Here is a 20,277-nt window from a genome sequence, read left to right on the forward strand (position 1 = left end):
TTGCAGCAGGTCACGCAACAAAACAGGACCAGTGTAAAGCAAGAATGCCCTAAATTCAACGGCCTTCCACCTCTCCAGCTCGTCGAGAGACCTTGGTTGCCGAGCAAATTCAGTAGGCAGCTTACTCGCCTCCAATTTTGCACTCAAAATTCTTCTTTGTTGTGCTCCAAGACGGTGGGGCAATGGTCCTGAGATCCATGTGTGCAAGAGCTTGCGGACAACTCCTAAACACACTGAATGCATATAGTCAACAGGAAACTGTTTTACCATGTCAATGCGGAGTTCAGTAAGTGGACTCACTCCATGGTGGTGGCCAGGGTCTGTCATAGCTCGAAATGAACCATCGGTTCTGTGCTGAAAGGCAGCGCATATCGGAAACGTCTGCCGACGGTCAACTCGTTCACCTTTTTGACTGCAGCGATCGCAACCGTAAAATCCCATGTGTCCTTTTATGCACTTGACATATGACCTAGCTGGTGCATCGCATATTATGGCAGTTACCGAGATGCTATAATGTGTTCCATGAACATCTATCCCTGACACCTCTAGGTCCTTCATTTCATCAATAAAGGGCTGCAGAAAGTCCTCAATGCTAGTTGGTTTTTTTTTGTCACAGTGAACAGCAACGACAAATGGTCTGTTCTGTACACAATTTGATACACGACAAAGCACAACCCAAAAGCTGACAGAAGAACTTTTGAAGATAGGAAGGCCATCTATATTTACATGAAGTTCAATGCTGGGGCTCTGTTGAGGGCGGAGGCCTAATCTCACGCGATTTTCAATTTGTGGCTTCAAGCCAAAATATACGACATTTCCTCGCACATTTGCTTTTGTCTCTGTTTTCAGCAGAGTCCTTGCGTCACTTGGCATTGGATGACCAAGCCTCTGGAAAAGCGAGCAGAGATCATTGATGGCCGAGTGCGTCAACGAGTGTTTGAGAGCAATTTCCCTCAGTTCATCACGAACGTTAACACGTGAACCACTTGCTTCTGGGCCAGAAGCGTCAGTGACAGCATCCGAATCACTGAGCTCTTCAGCGACCAAGGCACGTTCTTCGTCACAGTCTTCGGAGAAATTCTCAGAGGTGCTTACTGAGCCAGAACTTTCAAAGTCATATTCCTGAGCAGACTGCTCTGCCAGATATGGACTTCTCTGGATGTCTACGCGTGCGCCTGAACGGTCAGCCGGTTCAATGTCACGCCCGGTAGCCTCGCGCATAGTGGATGTTTCTGATCCATTTTCGTCATGTGAAATGTCACGAAAAAAGTCAGTGACCTCTCGCTGCAATCGCCGGTATTTTTCCCACTTACTCATGATTTCCGCATGCTCTGCAGCCGCAAAGGCTTAAACCAGCTTGTGAACTCCGGCCACCAACACAACCACCCGTCTGCGATGTCAGTCACGGCGCACTGCAGTGCACTCAGTACACACACTAAACACTCACTAAAATACTGTACAAAACAGGGCGATGCACTATACCGCGCACTGAAAACACTTTATCACACACTAGAGATGAGACACCACGCAAAAGACAAAACAGATAAACAACAGCAACACAATAAAACTACGGTTGGGGATTGGATTGAATTGGATTGGATTGAAGACCTCATACTCAAAAGTATGAGGCCTTCATTTCTCTAAAAGCTACTTTAAATAGAAATTACGAAAAAAAAAACGCTGATATCGAAAAGCGGGTGTTAAAGAGGCTATCAGGACTCACAGCTTTCGCTCTATCACTATATGTTCAAGTCATATGCTCAAACCCGCACAATTTTTGTGCACTTTCACACAATGATAACCCTTTGGCGTGTTGCGGAAATAAACGCACGCCGTAGAATGTTTCTCCCAGCTAAACGGGCGTATTGTTCGAGCTCAAATTTGGCACAGAAATCGAATTTGGTCGGCAGAATTGTTTCATGCTACATCTGTTTGAGTTACTTGCCTGAATCAATCAAAAAAAGTCGTATAATCGCATCGAATCGAATCGCAACGATGACTGGATGAATCGTGAGGCAGATCGAGTGCGTTAATTAATTGTGAGTCTAATTGAGTGAGTTCGCAATTTCGGTAATCCCGAGCATGTGTGAATATATATTAGATTAGATTTGAGGGAGCCGGCAAGCTGACCAAAATTTTGTTAGTGAGCCGAGCGCGGGCATTCTCGACATTGCCGAGGTATATTGTGCACAGTCGTCCACATGCGTGTATGTGCCCGCTAAAACGACGAACGTACGTCATCACTCTTAATTAACAATAATAACAACAACAGTAATAATGTTTCATTAAGCATTCATTGCAGTGGCCCAGCCATGCTTAAAAAGGTAGTATTGCCACGACGGTTTGCTGACCCTGACCTAGGACCCTATTAATTAAGGTATAGTACGTGAGATGTGAGGTGAGGAAAAGATTAGATACGTGAGAGCTAGAGGATGAGATGTGGGGATGAGGAAAGAAAGGGGACCGAAAGAGAATAGAACTATGCACGGCAACCATAATTTGAGCCGCCTTCGATTCACCAGAACCATTTCAGGCGGTGGAAAAGACCGGGCGATGGTAACAGGCAACTGTAGCCGTAGAGACCACGGAGGAGCAAGATATATAATAAGGGAGTAATTACTCATTGGCATCCACCCGAGCGCAGCCATACGGCTACAAAGGAAAGCTATACAGCTTTCTCAGAAACTTCGTAGTTAAAGAAAAATTCGTCCTGGTCCGGGGTTCGAACCCAGGACCACCGCTACACCGGAGCAGTCGCTCTACCAATTGAGCTAACCAGGACGGCAAGCTTATGGTAGGGCGAGATCGAATTGATCAATAACTCGAAGTGGGAACAGTGTTGGTCAAATGTTTTGCCGTCCTGGTTAGCTCAATTGGTAGAGCGACTGCTCCGGTGTAGCGGTGGTCCTGGGTTCGAACCCCGGACCAGGACGAATTTTTCTTTAACTACGAAGTTTCTGAGAAAGCTGTATAGCTTTCCTTTGTAGCCGTATGGCTGCGCTCGGGTGGATGCCAATGAGTAATTACTCCCTTATTACAAATCTACTCCACCTTGGGGGATTCCCCTGAAACATTTGACCAGGAGCAAGATATCAACACAAAACTTAACGCAAAATGCAACTAGTAGTTTTTAATGTGTTATCCTGGCTCAGTGTTCAACACAGGAGCAAAATAACTGGTTAAAGTCCCGGCGCGACATGACTATAGCTTTGGTTCCCGAATAAAAAAAAAACGAGTGTGTTTTCGCGGTCAACTAAAAGTGCCAAGGCGACACACGGAGTAACGTCCCGTAATTTGCTGGCATTTATCGTACGAAAGAGTCCATTCTCTATTGTTCGTGGCGTGCAGTGCGGCGAGAAGCGATATGTACACACAGTGCTCTGCAACTTTATCGTAGCCATCTTGGGAAATTTTCCCGCCTCGACCGGTGGGAAAATTTTCCAAGACGATTACGATAAAGTTTCAGAACACTATTTAGGTGGCACCTGGAGGGTCTAGTTTGCTTAGTTTCTTTTTTGCTTGTTGCATGTTAAAAAACAATAAGACCGTTGTCTTCCCAGTACGCGTCTGCACGTTAAAAAAAAAAAAAAATACTAGTAATGAATGTTTCGGTCGCAAGAGGACGCTTTCAACTGTTTGGCTTCAACCCTAGGGTTGAACCCTAGGTAGACCCTAGGGTTTAAAGATAACAATGGTCATGTAAATAAATCTGCAGTGGAAGTCAGCAAAAAGCGATTGGAGGATTGGTGGCTGAAAAGCAGAGATGTGGCATAAGGTTAGAATTGTAGGAAACTGTAGGTAAAGATGACGGCGATTCTTAATAAGAATTGCCAACACACTAAACAAAAAAAAAATAAAAAAGAAAGAAAAGTTGAGTTTGGTGGCAATTGCCACCACCCCGTTTCAAAGGGGGCGCTCCTATCCATCCATCCTTCAACGTCTGCTGTTTTGTTTGTGTTTATTGATGTCAGAGGAGGCGCTGCGCTGGGTTACCCATCGACTATCGAAAACCTAGCCCTTTTCCGAGAAGCTCACAAGCAGCAAAAGTGAGCCAAAATCGAATCGGCAGCAGCGGTTGCGTCCGATGGATTACGCTCTTAAAACGGGTGGGCGCCGACACATACCGACACCCGACACAGGGAATGGTGAATAGATGATCATCATCATCATCACCTCGCAACTGTACCCTCGCAGCACCTCCTCATCCCCTCCCTCATCTTGCCAAAGCCAAAGCCACCAAAGCCAACGCGGCATTCCCGCCTTTTTTTGTCGTCGAGAGTCAGCGTGCGCTGCGTCGTAGACAGTCGTGTGCTGCATTACGCGTTCCCGCGTTTGCCGTCGACAGCCAACGTGCTCTGCATTATGGATCGCCATTTGAACGACCGGTAAGTACTCTTCTTGTCCTACTAAAATCTAACTTGTTCGAGCTTCTCTGCAGTTCAAGTCGATGGCACCCGTTCCACGTGTTGAAATGAAAGGCTGTTACTGCTGCCCGCGAATGCTTTGTTTGCGCAGCTACGTACAGGTTCGAGCAAAATAAAATGTGCATTATTGGCTGCAAACATTTTTTTCGCTTTCCCCAGCTGAAATTGCCATCTATTTGGAATGCGCCTGCAGTTAGTGGATGCTTGCCAAATGGGCAAGCACACACGACTAGCACCACTTCGCGCGCTGCCTCGACGTCGGCAGAATGCAACTGCTGGGCTTGTGCGTTGATGTTTTCTCCGGGTGGATTTTGGCAGCTTCGCCGAATTTGAGCTCGAGCTCGGAGTTTTTTGTAAGAATGAGCAGTAGTACGAGCGGTGCTCTGAGTGATTCGGCTGGTATGATCAGACATGGGCTACTTTAAGCTTACAAATAGGGCTGCTAATTGAATTGAATCAAACCTTCGACTGTCTTTATGTAGGGTGCGTTTTAGACTTGTGGGCGCTTTGTTGAATATTACTTGGCGTCTGTACTGAAATGCGAACCTAGCGAAAACAAACCAAGGCGTGCGCATAGGTGCCGCGCCTCTTCGATCGGTAGTCAAATTGGTCAAATCCCCTTGACTTGCGCGGGCTGACGCGTTTTTGACAGTCTTATAGGCCACATCTTTCAAATGTACACGCCTTCGCCGCCACTGAGGATGGCTGAAGAAAGCGCAAGAATTCACAAACAAAACAAGACCAAGAGGCGGCGCTCAGTTCGGCGGGAGAGGAATGGCGCGCGCGCGAAGTTTGGGAATTTTCGGCGCTTGCTCGCTGCTCCGCGGCCGCCGCCGCTTGTTATATAATTAATTTCGAGTATTTCTGCGCCGAGTTGGGCATTGATAACTACAGGAAGGGTAGTTTATAAGACATACTACCGGAATATATAATCTTCCAAAATTCGACTTTTTCACGATTTTTTGATTTTCAAAGGTCGCGTCCCCCTTAAACATATGGTTCTAGGAATGTCAGCATGGTACTGGCTACCACTTCTTTTTTCTTTTTTAATGACTGTGATGCATGCCGTAATGAACCCAAGCTGCTGTGAATGTAAAAATGTGCTTTGCCAGCCACTAAACTTTCAGCTCCCATAAGCGTATCTGTGGTGTTTGAGATGTAGCAGATGTGGTGTAATGGGTCTTTGGGTTCAACTTTCCTCTGCTCATTGATGCAATGGCACAAATTAAGCAGAAGTCTGGCTTAAATTGTCTGCATATTTATGTTATAGCTGGTCTAAGTTAAGGATGGGCATATCACATTCAAGACACAATGAAGTGCTCGCAAAATTTTATGCCTTTGTTTACTCTCTGCACAGGAAAAGAAAGCGGGCGCGACACGACCGCATGTACTGTGTGGTTTTGTTCACAAATGAGAAGGACTCCGTCGGGGCAGTGCCAGTTCGCTGGCTGAGCAAAAGCACAACAAGGTGCATGTGGCCCCCAAAAGGCACTGGGCCTCATGCTGTGGAGCAGATGGCCCGCAATATGCTGAAGCCTGGCCCTGATTGGCAACGGTGTCCCTGCAGGGTGCTGGGTTATGCAGGTATGAGCAGCTCCTTTATTCACAATATACTTATACTTACTGTCCTAAACCTCGCTACATTAATACTTACTTGCCTGTTTTGGCAAGAAACTAAGCTTATTGATTTTCTGACTAGCACAAGCAGAAAAAATGGTGGCAGCATATCGTAAAGCACACAGGATAAAATTTACAATGTTGGTTTATCTGGTTGACATATTTCTCCACAAATACATGCAAGACATTTATAGGTTCGGTGAGATTTGAGTACTGCTAAAAATTTGCTCCTAGTTAAGGCTTGCACAAAAATTTAAATTTGCAGATGACCAGTTATGAGAGATGACCTGTGTGTAAATGTTTTCTTGTAATATTGTTTTATCTTGCATGTATAGCTTATGTCGCTCTAGTCTATGCAGCTGGTGAAGCTGTGCCCAGTACCCTGTGCACCTGGTTTAGTCACCTTAATTCTTTTACAAAACAGACACTTACGCTGATGCCAAAAGAAAAATGGAAATCGCAGAGCAGACTTCGCACATTGAGTCTGGCAGCTCATGTGAAGATTTTCCGTCACCAAAAAGGCACGGTGAGTTCACCATTAGGATTTAAACTGTTGTTATGTGAAGTTAAGTTAATGCTTTGTTCCTGAAAGTGCACAAATAAAAAGATTAATTGGCCTTTAATTCCAATTAAACCAATTAAGACTGTGAGAGCACTGTTTGTCATGGTTTGGCATGGTTTGCTTCTCTGTTTAGCATTGAGAGACACATAGATGTGGCCAAAGTGTGTCTTCCCCAAAATGAAAATTGGCCGATTTTGAGGAAAGGAAAGGTGCGCTGTGTGTCTGGATGGATGCCTTCTGCAGTAAGAGCATGCAATTGGTTAGTAAGAGCATCTCATTTTCACTGTCCCGCAAGGGCATGTGACATGTCTCAGGTTGGCGTGACACAAGTAATGGTCTGCTGCAGCGCTGCTTGGTTTTGTATTTGGTGAGAGCGCCAGCCCCGTGGCAGTCACTGCATCAGCTTGTGATAATTTTCGGTGCTGACATTTACACCTCTATCCACCAATAAAGATTTGGAGATGTTTTCAATTTGGTCACAAAATATGTCAAGGGTTGCATATAAATGAACAGTGCCAGTTGGGAGCTGCTCGGCTCTGCTGAAAATCTGAACAATGTGAGATTTTGAGATAAGCGATTTTGAGTTACAGCTTTACTGAACTACTCTCGGTGCTCGTTTGGCATAGTGTTTTTTCTAAAATGGCTTGTATTAACCACGTAGGCAAAATAAAGTGGAATAGGAAGCTTCTAGAGATGTGCAATACCATTTGTACCACTGAAAGACAAAAAAACGATGCAACAACGTCTGCGATTTAACGAAGTTTTTCCCGAATGTACGCCTTCATTATATTGAGGTTCAACTGTACTGCATTATACTGTGAGGGTTGAGATTTGCTCACAGGCCTTGCAGGGCTCCGAAAGGAGCTAATCGTGGTTAAGATTGTGCTGAGAGGTAATATTGCATTTGGGTATTTGTTTCAGTTCCAGATTTACAGCTTCGCATGCCTCGGGTTGAGGACGGTAAGTGCACTTCTCTTTCTTTTACATGGTGAAGTACAATATTAATATGCAACTCCTGGGGTTTTATGAACATCACATTTTTTGGCGTCTCTTTACATGTGCACAAGTGTTTTTCGCTATACAAAGTGGGACTGTTTTAAAACTACAAAAATAGCAAACTAAAATTCACTGTGGCCAGTCACAATGCGTTTCATACACTCATAACATCACAAACGTATGAAAACACTAACATGCACTGAATGTCTCAAAGAAAGGTTCTAAATGGTGTGTTAATTGAAGGGACACAAAAGAGTCTGTCTAGTTCAAAATTCTGCTGATGGATGGAAATGGACCCATATGCAATCAATGAAAGTATTTTTTGACAATTACATTTGTAGGACCATTGAAATCAATGATTAGGAATATACTGTCACTCTTCCTCGTTTACACGTAATGTGCGGTGGCAGCAGAGGGCAGCAAACACCAGCTGCATGAATTCAGCACTGTTGTTTCTGCAGCTCTGGCAGTCACACTCACTCCTGTGCATCTGCCATTCAACTGAGCCTACGATAGGCTGCAACAGTTTCCACTTTTCTCGGCTCGGTCAACAAGCTTACTAAAAGCAGTGTGAATCTAAATAATGTGGGGGGCTTACGCCGGTGGTCTGCACAACCTTGTGCTGTACTATTTACTCGCCAATGAATAAGCTAGTAACATAGTCATTTGTGGCTTTGGAAGAGGGTATTTTTATATTCTGTTTTGCAACGCATATAACTTCCATGGCAGAGCTTGCAGGTGATGTGTCAGTTGCGGTGTTCTTGAATTATGCTGTACGGGTGGCAGGGGCTCAAGGGCCACTTTAGCAGCATGTTCTTCCATGAGAAAAGCTTTACCAGCGGCACACTGGACCGAAGTTCTAATGTCATGGCTGTAATGCCCAAATGCATGCAGCAGCCACAACTGCTGTGTGGGCAGGGCTGTGGGCACACATTTTTCAAGAGTTGAAGGAGCTCTAAACAGCTAGTTTATACTGTTTCACTATACAATTCCAGCAAATTTTTTTTCCAAGCAATGTTTAGAAGCGAAGTTGTTTGCAATCAAAGTTTGAAATTCCGTGCCTTCGTGGCATTCCTCCTTTTGATGTTTTTGGCATGCGCAATGGCTGGAGCTCTTCCTTGGGTCCCGTGCCCACCTTTGGTGGTTTTGTGCGTTTGCTTTTTTAGTTGTCTCTGCAAACAGGAACTTCTGTTCTAGCGTGGCCAGGCATGGTGGTCATCTGCTTCATGCATGCAGTTTTTGGCTGTGGCTCTTATTCCTGTGCCAAACATTCGAGGTGTTAACCTTGTGTATGATTTCGTGTTAGAAATGCAAAAGTGGCGAAGGCCACTTGAGCCGCCAGCGCGAGAGCGGAAGTGCAAAATGGAAATCTTTAAAAAAACATTCTCATGTACTAAACATCCATAATTTTCTTTTGTGCTAACTGAAAATTAGTATTACTACTTCTCATGTGCAATAGATATGTGATGCATGCTTGCAGCTGACAAGTAGCCATTAAAAGCCGTCGATACATAGTAGTGTTGCACAGAGAGAAAGAGTGAATGCAAAAGTCAAAGGAGAGAGCCTTTCAAACTTTGAATGCGATTGTGGGCTGTGTTATCCGGGTAGAGGTGTAGTATTTTGCTCTAATGTTTATTACAACACAATTAAGCAAGTGAGGTATATTATAACCCAAGCACAGGTGATTTAGGGCCCATTTAATGATATTGCATATAGTTTTGGCCGATTTGTACCGTCTTTGCCAAAAGTAACCAGGCTGCGTGCTTCGCTTCTGGGTTGGGTGGTACAGACTTCATACCACTTATGAAGCATTAAATCTATGGAAAGTAAAGGCGAGATCCTGTCCTCACTTCTAAACAAGTTGTTGCCTTCTGGGAATCCATGTTGGCTTTAGAATACAAGTGAGAAGCAAAACATGCAGCCTGGTTACTTTTGGCAAAGACGGTACATGATCTTTATGTTCTGACCTCATTTTTTTTAAAAAGCTCTTTAGCACCCTTGCACTGTGCTTTTTGTACTGGTGAAACCATTTCTTGCTTTCTACTACCATTCTTTGCAGACTTAGCAGAGTATGCACACGAGAGTAGTGCAGAGGTCCTTTCAGCTGGTGGCCCCAGGGACCGAGCTTCACCCATGCCTACGACAAGCATCACCAGTAGTGAAGTCCGTCATGAGGCTGTCCGGGATGTAGTGCGGACTATGGATGTCCCCAGCGCACACAGTCTGCACGACGAAAGTGAGGACCTGTTGGGTTTCTGGATGTTGATGTCACTTAATTATACACTGGTCAGCATTGAGAACTGTCACAGGTGCTGAATAACTTATCATTTGAATTATATATAATATCATGTCGTAATAACCCCTTCCAATGAATATTTGAATGTAGCTCTCAAATCTGGCATGCTTTTCAATCTTCCTAGCTCTGCTAATGGGCACTGTGCAGGAGCAACTCGCGCCGCAATGCATGCACCCCTCGAGGCGGGAAGGGAGCTCTGTTCGGGAAGGGTGTGCCCAGCCGCACTGTGGAGACGCTGCGGTTCTGCTGTGCGTGGTTCATAGTCGCCGTTCGTTCCTTGTATTCGCGGCATTATAAGGTCACAAATGAATTCCTGGGTTGCAGTTTTTTTGGTCGTTTGGTTTCATACATTTTCACTTGCCTGATAGAGTGCTTTTGACACCCGAAATAAGATTTATGAAGCAAAGTGACGCGAAGCTTGGATAGCTGCCATCCAACGAGCAGTGAGCTGGCAATCATGTCCGGATCTGCTGCTTCCAGATTTTCCACACGGCGTCCTTCCCAATAGAGGGCACACTCCCTTTTCCTGCGTTCGCAGTCTTTCTCACATCAAAAAAAAGAAAGAAAGAAAGAAATCTGGCAACTCATAGGCATCTGCAATATCTGGAGCCAATTGCCATGCCCAACAAAAGGAATGCGCATGTACTAGGACCACCATGTGCACCCCGTGGGCCGCGCTCGTGGACACAGTTGATCATTGCGTAATCTTTATTTATTTTTTCAGTTGTAAGTTCAGCGCTGTGTGTGTCTTGTCTCCTTCTTGGTCTGTGTGTGTTTGCGCTGTTGAACCTTCACTATGAATCTACACCAACTAGCCCAATCTGCAGTTCTTCTACATCTTTATTTAATCTGTCCTGTGGTCTATATTTCCTTGTCTACTGTAGCTTGCATGAGGACCGGTGCAGTGCAGAGGTAACTAATGGAAATGTAGCGCTTTTACTGCATATTTACTGTTTGCGTTTTTTGCGCTTAGTTTTGCAAATTTGTCTTGGTTACTTTTTTTTTTGCTTTCAATATTTTTTCTTCCCTCTAGCTCACTCCTTTTTCCCATGTGCTGCCGCCACTTTCCTTCTGGGCAGTTTTCTTTGTCCTTACTTATTCGTGGGTGCTCTGAATAAATCAGCATTCTTTACACACCATCCTACTCCAAACAGGAGGTCGAGTGGCTCGCTGCCACCTGTTACATTCCCCATCCTAGCTTAATTTGGTGGCAGAAGACTTGGAAGTACAGTCAAAGAACTAGCATTAAAGTCGGGATTTGAGGTAGGACTTTCTTTCAATGAAAAGGAAAAGTAGGCATCTACATCCTTTCATGACTTTTCTCACCACTTGAAAAGCATTGAGCAATGGGCCTGCAATAAGCTTTGAGAGCTTTATGACCTGCCTGACAAAGGAAAAATGCATGTGTATTAGAAACCGTAGATCACTTTTTGTGCTGTGCTGTAATGGAAGTTTTCCATGCTCATAGCTGGGTTGTTGTATCAGTGACTGTGTGCATGAGCATTGCATGGACAGAGTGATCAGTGTGAATCTGCCATCCTTTCCTTTATCATCGAGAAAAGTGCCAACTGCCTCACCAGAAAGATAGCCAAAGCTTATCAAAAGTCTTCTGCTTAATAACAGCTGCCTGTGGCTTGCCAAGCCCCAGTAATCGTTTTTGGGTCTTCAGGTTTTGCGCATTGCGATCATGTTTGTTTATTCTTTTTTCATGCCTTTTTCTCCTTTTTTGGCTCTTACTTCATTCACTCCTATTCTTTTCCCACACTTGTTCCATCCTTCTCCGCCGCTAAATCCCCCGCAGTGTTCCTTTATTTTTATTTTTTCCTTAGCCAGTCCCACATGAAGATTCAACAGGAAAATGGCGCAAAAGACGTGGACAAAAGAGACAAACACGACAGGACCAGCGCTGGTCCTGTCGTGTTTGTCTCTTTTGTCCACGTCTTTTGCGCCATTTTCCTGTTGAATCATGAACCAACTAGCCCAAACTAGAGTTCTTCTTGCCCACATGAAGAATTTGAGGCTGGCTTTCTGTGAAACTGCACCGCATGTGGAAGGAGGAGGGTTCACAATTTTTTTTTAATTTCCTACCTTGTTATCATGTTTTTTATCCCCTCCTCTTTGTTATTTTGCTTGGCCTTTCCAAACTGCGCGTGCTTTTCCTTCTGTCTTCTTCCATTTTCATGTTTTCAGCCTAGAAATAAATGCCCAGCAGGCAGACAGGGCTTGTCAGTGTCTCTCAGTCTTGCGCCTTGTGGTGCCTGCATTGTTCATGCTTCGCTATGTCACTCCAGCTAGACCAAACTGTCAATGTTCCGCTGTGCAGACCCCAATTACTTTCCTACAGCCGCCTTTTTCAAGCGGGCGACCTGCCCAGGTGGCCGCGTCTATCCTTGAAAAACTCCGGTGCCCATTCGTGGCGGTGCCTGTTCACCGCGAGTGCTGCCCCGTGTGCTTCTGCATGGGGCCCACAGCTTCATTTACTGGAGATTCATTCACAATATACATTCAGATAGATTGAACAAAGTGGAAGGCTGACAAGCTCTTTTCACTTAATTACAGTGCATTTTGGCAGTGAAGAGTGCCTAATATTAAATATTCCTTGGTATACCTTGCACAGCAGCAGCAACGATGGCCAGTGCCGTTTTATTACCATATACAGTAAAAGCTCACTAATTTGATATCGGAGAATATATTTATTTTGTAAAAGACTGACCAATGGTTGCTTTTTGATAAGAAGCGTGGAACAGTGACCATTGTTTCCTATTTTCAACCCCTGCGTCCTTCATGGTGTGACACATTAGTGGTGGTGTCCTCTCACAAGTGCCAGTATCGGGTGTGAGGAGGCTGCACTGAACAATGCGCCAATAGCACTTGGCGAACGCATACTTTTGGCACGATAAAATAACTGCAGATGGAGGTGAAGGTGGTGAAGGCATGGTGAACCTTCCTTCATCTGCCACACCCTGCATTGTCTCTCTATCAGGTCTAAGGGGATTATACTTTAGAATCTCTCAGTGCCATTGGTTACAGAAGGGTTCTTTAGGGAGTAAAATCCACCATTTTTTTCGAGCAGTAGCCGACTATAATAGTATACTATGTAAACGCCGCTGAAGCCTGTAACATTCAACTAGGTCAGTGAAACTGCTGGAAGGGCAACTTAGAAAACCTCTGATCTGTGCTTCAACCATAATGTTTTAAACTTCCTTGATATCTCATTTACTCTTCTACTGAAAACCTGAACTAAAGTTGGCAGCTCTCTGAATTATCGCTTGACACTTTTAAAAAAGTTTGGTTCAATTTTGCAGGTCGACACTGTGAAGACCCACGGTGTGTCGCAAACCAACGTAAGTACTCTTGTATCCTCTTACAATGATTTAATCAGCACTCATTTGCATCCTTGAAATGCATGGAATTTAACTAAAAAGCTGTTGTTGAGATCCTTGATAACCTTGGAATTTGTGGGTCCTTGAAAACTGTTGAGTTTATGATTTGAAAAGGAGTTTGTGTGTGTTTTTGTAGATACCATACTTTCACGATTCTAAGCACCCCCTCCCAACTTGGCAAAAGAAAATTTGGACAGAAAGTTTGCATGTGAATCTAAGCACCCCCTTTTTTGAGAGGAAAAGAACGTAGACAAGGCTTCTAGCATGCTTGCTCACTCAATCGAACTGGAGTCTGAGACCCGAGTTCGTGCAGTGTCCACGGCGCGGTATCCACTTGTGTTGCTGCGCTCCGACACTACATGACAGCTAGTGGCGCAGGATGGCAGAAGCCGGCTGAAAATGACCCCTAATGCTCTTTCAGCGTGTTGCCACATGGACCTCGTAATGGCAGCCATTTGGCTATGTCAGCAGGCTTTGCAGGTGCTGTGGGCCCACATTTGCCTTATTTAATGTCAGCTGTTCGGCATCCATAATGAAAGTCAGATAAGTTTGAAGAGGGCTGTCATAGCTTGAAATTCAAGCGCAGTGCAATTGCGTTTTAGGAAGATGTTTGCTAAATTTTTTTGCCAAATGAATTGTTACTGCTTGCATCCATCTTGGCAAGATATTGATGCAAAAAAAGGGGGGGTAGATTTTTTTATCTCCTCCCTCACTTTAATCACTGCTATCGAGAAAAAGGTTACTTAGCGTCGAGTAAATACAGTACAGTCAAATCTCGATATAACGAATTCTGCGGGACCGCACAAAATTATTTATTTTAAAATATCGTTGCAATGAAAAATCTGCGATTATAAGCCAGTGGTCAAACGTAGGTATGAAAATGACGTACCTTGGCAGTGGGCACGTGTGTAGACCAGCAAAACCTCAAGTGAAAATGTTACACTAACTCCAAAGCTGATTTATTTGAAGAAATCCATTGTTTTCCTCTGCCGCGTGTGCCGCCGCGGTGGCTCAGTGGCTATGGTGCTCGGCTGCTGACCCGAAAGACGCGGGTTCGATCCCGGCCGCGGCGGCTGAATTTCGATGGAGGCGAAATTCTAGAGGCCCGTGTGCTGTGCGATGTCAGTGCACGTTAAAGAACCCCAGGTGGTTGAAATTTCCGGAGTCCTCCACTACGGCGTCTCTCATAGCCTTAGTCGCTTTGGGACGTTAAAACCCCATAAACCAACTAAACCAACCATCTTCTGCCGCGTGCAGCAAACATGACCGCGCACTACATTACACCACTACAGCACATACACCTTCCACTTTCCGGAACACCTCATCGCATGCGTATTTGCACTGAGCGATGAAAATACGGACTTTGTCCATATGCAAAAAAAAAAACAGAAACGTCAGAGTTCTCTATGACCCCATCTTCAATGCTCCCTGAAGTTTGAAAATCTTGTCTTGGTATTTCATAATGTTCGCGGCATTCGATGGGGCAATGCTAGCTGTCTGTAGAGGCCGAATCACTTTTTCCCTGCGTCGATTTCTTGCAGGGAAAGCAGCTGTGTTCATATCTTCTTGGCATTTCGCTGGCTAATACATCGCCAATATCGCACAAACTTCGCCATAAGATAATCTGTGGCAAAAAAAGAAATACCGTCCCGCACGCACGAACACACGAACGAACGACCCGCGTACGACACACAACACAGGAAAAAAAACGCAGGCAGCTAGGCCTGCTGGCTACTGCGTAATAAACCATAGCTTCATGGTGGCGCTAGGAGCTGGTACTAGATGTGCTGATGATGATAGCTACGGCCCACGGACCATACACACAGAAACGGCAGTTTCTGTTTCACGCGAGAGTTGCAAGCTGCGGCGCTGTTAATTTTAGCCGAATTCGTAATACTGATATTCCAAAATTCTAGAAGAAATAAAATACGTTTGTTATTCTGAAATATACGCTATTTTGAAATTCGTAATTCTGAAATAGTTTTACATTGAAAACATAGCAAATCTGCCGGGGATTCTTAAAAAATTCGTTAATTTGAAAAATTCGTTAATGTGTTCGTAGTAACGAGATTTCACTGTAGATGTAATGTAAGTAAGGAAGAGAGCAGAGTGGGTCAGTGAACAAATGCAGGTTAATAATAGGCTAGTCAAAAGAAAGAGGCAGGGAATGTAATTGACGGTTAAAGGTAGCGAAGTAGGTTGCAAGATAAGGCATGTGTAGGAGACAGCAGGAAACCAGGTGTCTAGGCGGGATTAGGCAGTTTGCAGGAATCGAATTGGATGAGCTGACACATGGCCAGGTTAATTGGAAGGATATGGGAGAGTCCTTTGCCCTGCAATGGGTAGTCAGGCTGATGATGATATTTAGTAAAGATGAATGTTTCATTTTTGCACTTCATGTGATTTTCCCCAGGCAATATGCACCGGGTTGTACAGCTATTAATGGAAATCCGGGCTGACGTTAAGGAGCTGAAAGGAAACTACGCAGCTGCTTATAGTGAAGACCCATGCCGAGAAATCGGGCCGGCAACCTCTGTTGAGGTACTCAAAGAAATCGAGGAGGAGCTTGGAGATCCTGACAAACGAACCTTTCTGGTAAGCTCCCTGTGGTAGCCATGAAGACAAGCTGGCATTGTTGCAAAATTTGTCGTTGGCATTGTGAGCTAGAAATCACTCGCATGGTGCTGGAAGCTGGTAGCTTGCATGGCTGGCCAATGATTTTTTTGTGCAACTGGTTTGTTCAACTTAACGGGACCGCATGATATCAGAAAGTTGCAAGGAGCTGCCAGTTCGGGTTGTTCATGTGAGGTGGAAAGATACAATCGGAATAAGAATCAACCTTCCAGTTCTCTAGGATGTCGAGTCAAGCATACTACTCCTAGGTTAAGAAGGCACGACCATACAGCTTGATTAAACCAGTGTTTGATATGTTGGGTTGTCACCTGCATTACAGTGCAGTCCACTTATAACGATACCAGATATATTGATGTCAGCAAGACGTGGTCAGTCGTAGCATGCATATGGTGGACAGTGAGGTCACAAACTTGCGTCCTCACACTCCCTTCAGTGGCAGCGGGCATTGTTTGCAGCCGGTAGCTGGGGTACTGTCGCGATGGATGTATCATGCCTACATTGTTTCCAACAGATGGGCTAGCAAAACACTGTTTTCAGCATACAAAATGCATAGCTGTCTGCATCATTTTTATTTTACCAATTTAATGTAAAAACAATGCCTTCACCAGTGCCTGTTGGCTAGTTTGCTTGTGCAAATCTGGTACTTCTGTATTCCCAACTGGCTCATGTGCCAAAAAAATATTGATCGCTTCTGAAGTTTTTGTTAATGCGGAACAAAAAGAACGCTCGCTGTTGAGAGGCGGCAAATGTAATGATCTCTATGGGCGTTCACCAGGGCTGCCAGATTCTTTGTTGCCGCTGGAATTTCATTCTTGAGGGCTTTCATTGCTGAGGTTTCAACTGCACTTCGATGCAGTGATGCTTGCTGAAGGTGGAGTGGAGAGCAGCAGTTTTATTGGCCTGATTGTTGCCAGGAGCCTTCATCATCATTGCATCCTAGCAAATATAGTAATATCCTATTGTCATTTCTTAATGTCATTGAGTCATATTAGTGCTAGCAGAGTTGTTATTGCAAAGCATCTTTATATGCCAAAACCGAAAAAAGTACAAGGGACTCCGCTACATCAATTGTGCAGCTAGCAAGGTAATTCTTGTAATTTTTCTTTCAGACGAAAAAGCTTGGTTTGATTGGCGGAACGACTCCGGATGAGGCTACACGCCTCATAATGAAGACGTTCATCAAAACACCAGTGGCCCTGGAATACACATTGGAGGGGCGAAGAGACAAGCCAGCCTTCAAGGACCTAAGGCTCTACAATGTGATTGTTGGTATGTTTCTGTTTTACACTAATTTTATATGTAACTGACCACATTTTTAGTCCTTGTGCCTGACTCAAGGACCTAAGGCTCTACAATGTGATTGTTGGTATGTTTCTGTTTTACACTAATTTTATATGTAACTGACCACATTTTTAGTCCTTGTGCCTGACTTCGGGCGTTATGCTTACATGTGTACTGGCAGTCTACAGTTTGAGTGCATCAAGAGCAAATTGTACTGATACAGTGCGATAAATGTATTAGGTTCGTTCAATAGGTGAATTGAACGAACCTATTAGTGTGATGTTTAGTTTGGTAGGTCTTAGTATCTCGCAAATATTCAAAAATATTCTGGCATAACCTTCTTTGTTTAGATGTTAAGTGTCAATGAAGTTTTATACCTTGAAAATAAAAGTACATTTTGCTATTGGCAGCTGCATAGCTGTTTTGATGCATTGGGGCATTCTTTTCAAATGCTAATAAGATGAGTGCTCTTCCAGCTGTCTGAATCGATTGTGTCATAAATGAGATTTATGTGATTTCAGCTGCTGTCCAGCGCCGGATTCCGGATGCGGATGTGGCAGTAATCAATAACCGCATCGCCGGATATTTGAGAGGGGCCCGGGACCGGGATGGCGGCCGCAGGGCCAGGATGAAGTAGCACAGTAGGATGTCCCGCTGACAGTGTTTTTTTTTTTCTTGAAATAAAATATGTTAATTTGCATTTTGATGGCTTTGTGTACCTGATCTGTGGGCTGAAGTGGCATAGCAAAATACGTCACTTGCTCACAGAATCTGACATTCCAGTTAACTATTACAGTTTATCTTAATATCATTGCCGCCACTTGCCTGTCCCTGTTCAGGGGCTTAAGCCAACCTAAGAAACAGTAGTGGCTGCCCAAGATAGCCCGTTGTGGATCCCTTTAAGGCAGCCCACCTGAACCTGCTGTGGGCCCCATTGAGGAAACCTACATAGGCTGCCCACATCAACCTGCTGTAGGACCGACTTAGGCTGCCGATGTAGGCAGCCCACATCAACCTGCTGTGGGCCCCATTGAGGAAACCTACATAGGCTGCCCACATCAACCTGCTGTAGGACCGACTTAGGCTGCCAATATAGGCAGCCCACATCAATCTGTTGAGGGACCCGTTTAGGCTGCCGATGTAGGCAGCCCACCTACTTTCGCTGTTGGACCGATTCAGACGTGCCTCACTTGGGCTGCCCCGATCGGTCCAAAGTGGGACCAATGGGGTAGCTTGGTGGGCTGCCCTCTTTGGGCCTACCGGGGCCCGAGTTGCAGAGCCTGCGTTGGCCCGACAAACATTGCCCTCATCGGGCCCACTAGGGCCCGCACATGATAGCCCACATTGTGCTACTTGGGTGTATATATTCAGAATAAAGAGACTGTTGTCCCCTTTTCTGTTTGGGATTATTTCTAACACCACGTAGTCCTCGCTTCTGTTTTCGAGTGCGTGTTGCGTTGCCGTTAGATTTCTTTGCACTAGCGTGGCCGTGAACGATTTGGGTTTGTGCTCTTTTTGCACTTCTAGCGGGGCGTACGCGGCGTAGCCATTTAATTTGACCATGCCGCTTGCCTCCTGCAGCGTGATTACGTCCGGTGTGGTTATGTTTTTTTGAATGTATGCTTGCAGGTTCCATCTTTTGGACTGGAAGCCTCTGCAGTTCCACTGCCAGATTCTAACTTGTTGGCGAGGGGCCATGATGTCCTATAGAGGCTGCTGCTGCGGTTGCAGCGAGGGGAGGGTGTTGCCGGCAACAGGGGGAAGCCTGGCTTCTATGTTTGCTAGTTGTTCCAGAATTTGCTGGAAGCAACCCATGGTTCGTTCCCTGAACATGACGAATTCCGCCGTCAGATTGTCAGCACGTTCGGCTATTTTGTCTACCCTAGCGGTAAGGGCATCAATTCTAGCGTCTTGAGCGTCAACCCGCTTCAATAGTGCGTTCATGTCCGACCTAACCTTGATGTGGGTTTTAGCCGATGCGTCCTCGTTAGGACTTTCTGCCGCCTTTTTGGGATTACTGTCGTCTGTGTTTCCCTCTCTGGGTAGAGGTCTTTTCAAGGGGACTCTGGTGTCTGTATCCATTGCGTTTTGAATGTCTCCCCCTTCATATGTGTCACGCGGGGGCGCCTGACTCGCGTTTTGTGATTGTTGCAAAGGAGGTTTTTCGACCACCTTCGGCTGTTTTGTGTTAGCGTTAATGAGTTTCCTCAGCTCCGCCATTTCCTTCTTTATGGTGTCTAGCTCTCTGTCTCTCTTAGCGAGCTGCTCTACCAGTTCCTTCTCCCGAGCGGTTTCCCAAGAAGAGGCCTTATCTGGCCAGCTCACCTTTTTGCCCGCGTCTCTGTCCTTGCTTGAGCCTCTTCCTCTGCTCGAGCTGCTCTCTCTGTCAGGACCCGAGCTGGCGCCTCCGGTCCCCGGTAATGGTGGGAAGGAGCTCGATCTGCTTCTGGTGGTCCCTGGTCTTCGGTCTTGGTTGGTGTCCGGAGTCAAGTTGCCCCAGGTAGTTCTTGGCTTTATAAGGTTCTTTCTTTGCCAGTCGATACTTGCAATTCCGGCTGCCGGTGTTGTGTGGCCCCCCGCATACGATGCATTCGGGCTTGCATGTCGGCAGTTCTCCCTCCGTTGGGTCTGGATGGTCTTCGCCGCATCTGCGGCAACGCTTTACCCATGGCTTATAGCACACATCCGTCCTGTGTCCCGCCTTTCTGCAGTTGTAGCAGGTCTCTACCCGCTCTCGGTACGGGTCGACGATGAACACTGATCACCAGTAGAAGACTTGTCTGGGAAGCTTTTTCTCTCCAAAGGTGATGAGAATAGATCTCGACTTGCCAATTCTTCGGGCGTTGAGTACTACGATTTCCGGGTTGCGTTTGATGAATCCTTGACGGACTTCTTCCGGTGTTCCGATATCATAGGCGTTGTATACCACGCCCTTTATTGCGTCATCGGGAGCCGCGACGTAGGGTGCCATGGCGAGGGTCTTCTCCCCGATAACTATCGTCTTTATCCTCGCGTATGTGCTCGCGCGTTGACGATTCGGTGTGCTGATCGTGTACGTGTTGTTCACGGAGTTGATTCTTGAAG

The 20,277-nt window shown here is 45.5% G+C and overlaps 1 protein-coding gene across 1 annotated transcript; it reads left to right on the plus strand.

Moving 5' to 3' along the window:
- The first annotated feature begins 853 nt into the window (after positions 1-853).
- Positions 854-17,830, plus strand: LOC149356271 (uncharacterized). The gene is made up of 10 exons (XM_089576294.1): positions 854-1,087; positions 4,195-4,385; positions 5,782-6,008; positions 6,466-6,567; positions 7,525-7,563; positions 9,659-9,835; positions 13,201-13,239; positions 15,692-15,873; positions 17,022-17,181; positions 17,715-17,830. The coding sequence occupies exons 1-10, from the start codon at positions 914-916 to the stop codon at positions 17,828-17,830; spliced, it is 1,407 nt and encodes a 468-aa protein (XP_089432420.1). The 5' UTR covers positions 854-913.
- Positions 17,831-20,277: the final 2,447 nt, after the last annotated feature.

This window comes from Amblyomma mixtum, chromosome 3 (genome assembly GCF_055824585.1).
Source record: "Amblyomma mixtum isolate Tamu chromosome 3, ASM5582458v1, whole genome shotgun sequence".
Lineage (NCBI taxonomy): Eukaryota > Metazoa > Arthropoda > Arachnida > Ixodida > Ixodidae > Amblyomma > Amblyomma mixtum.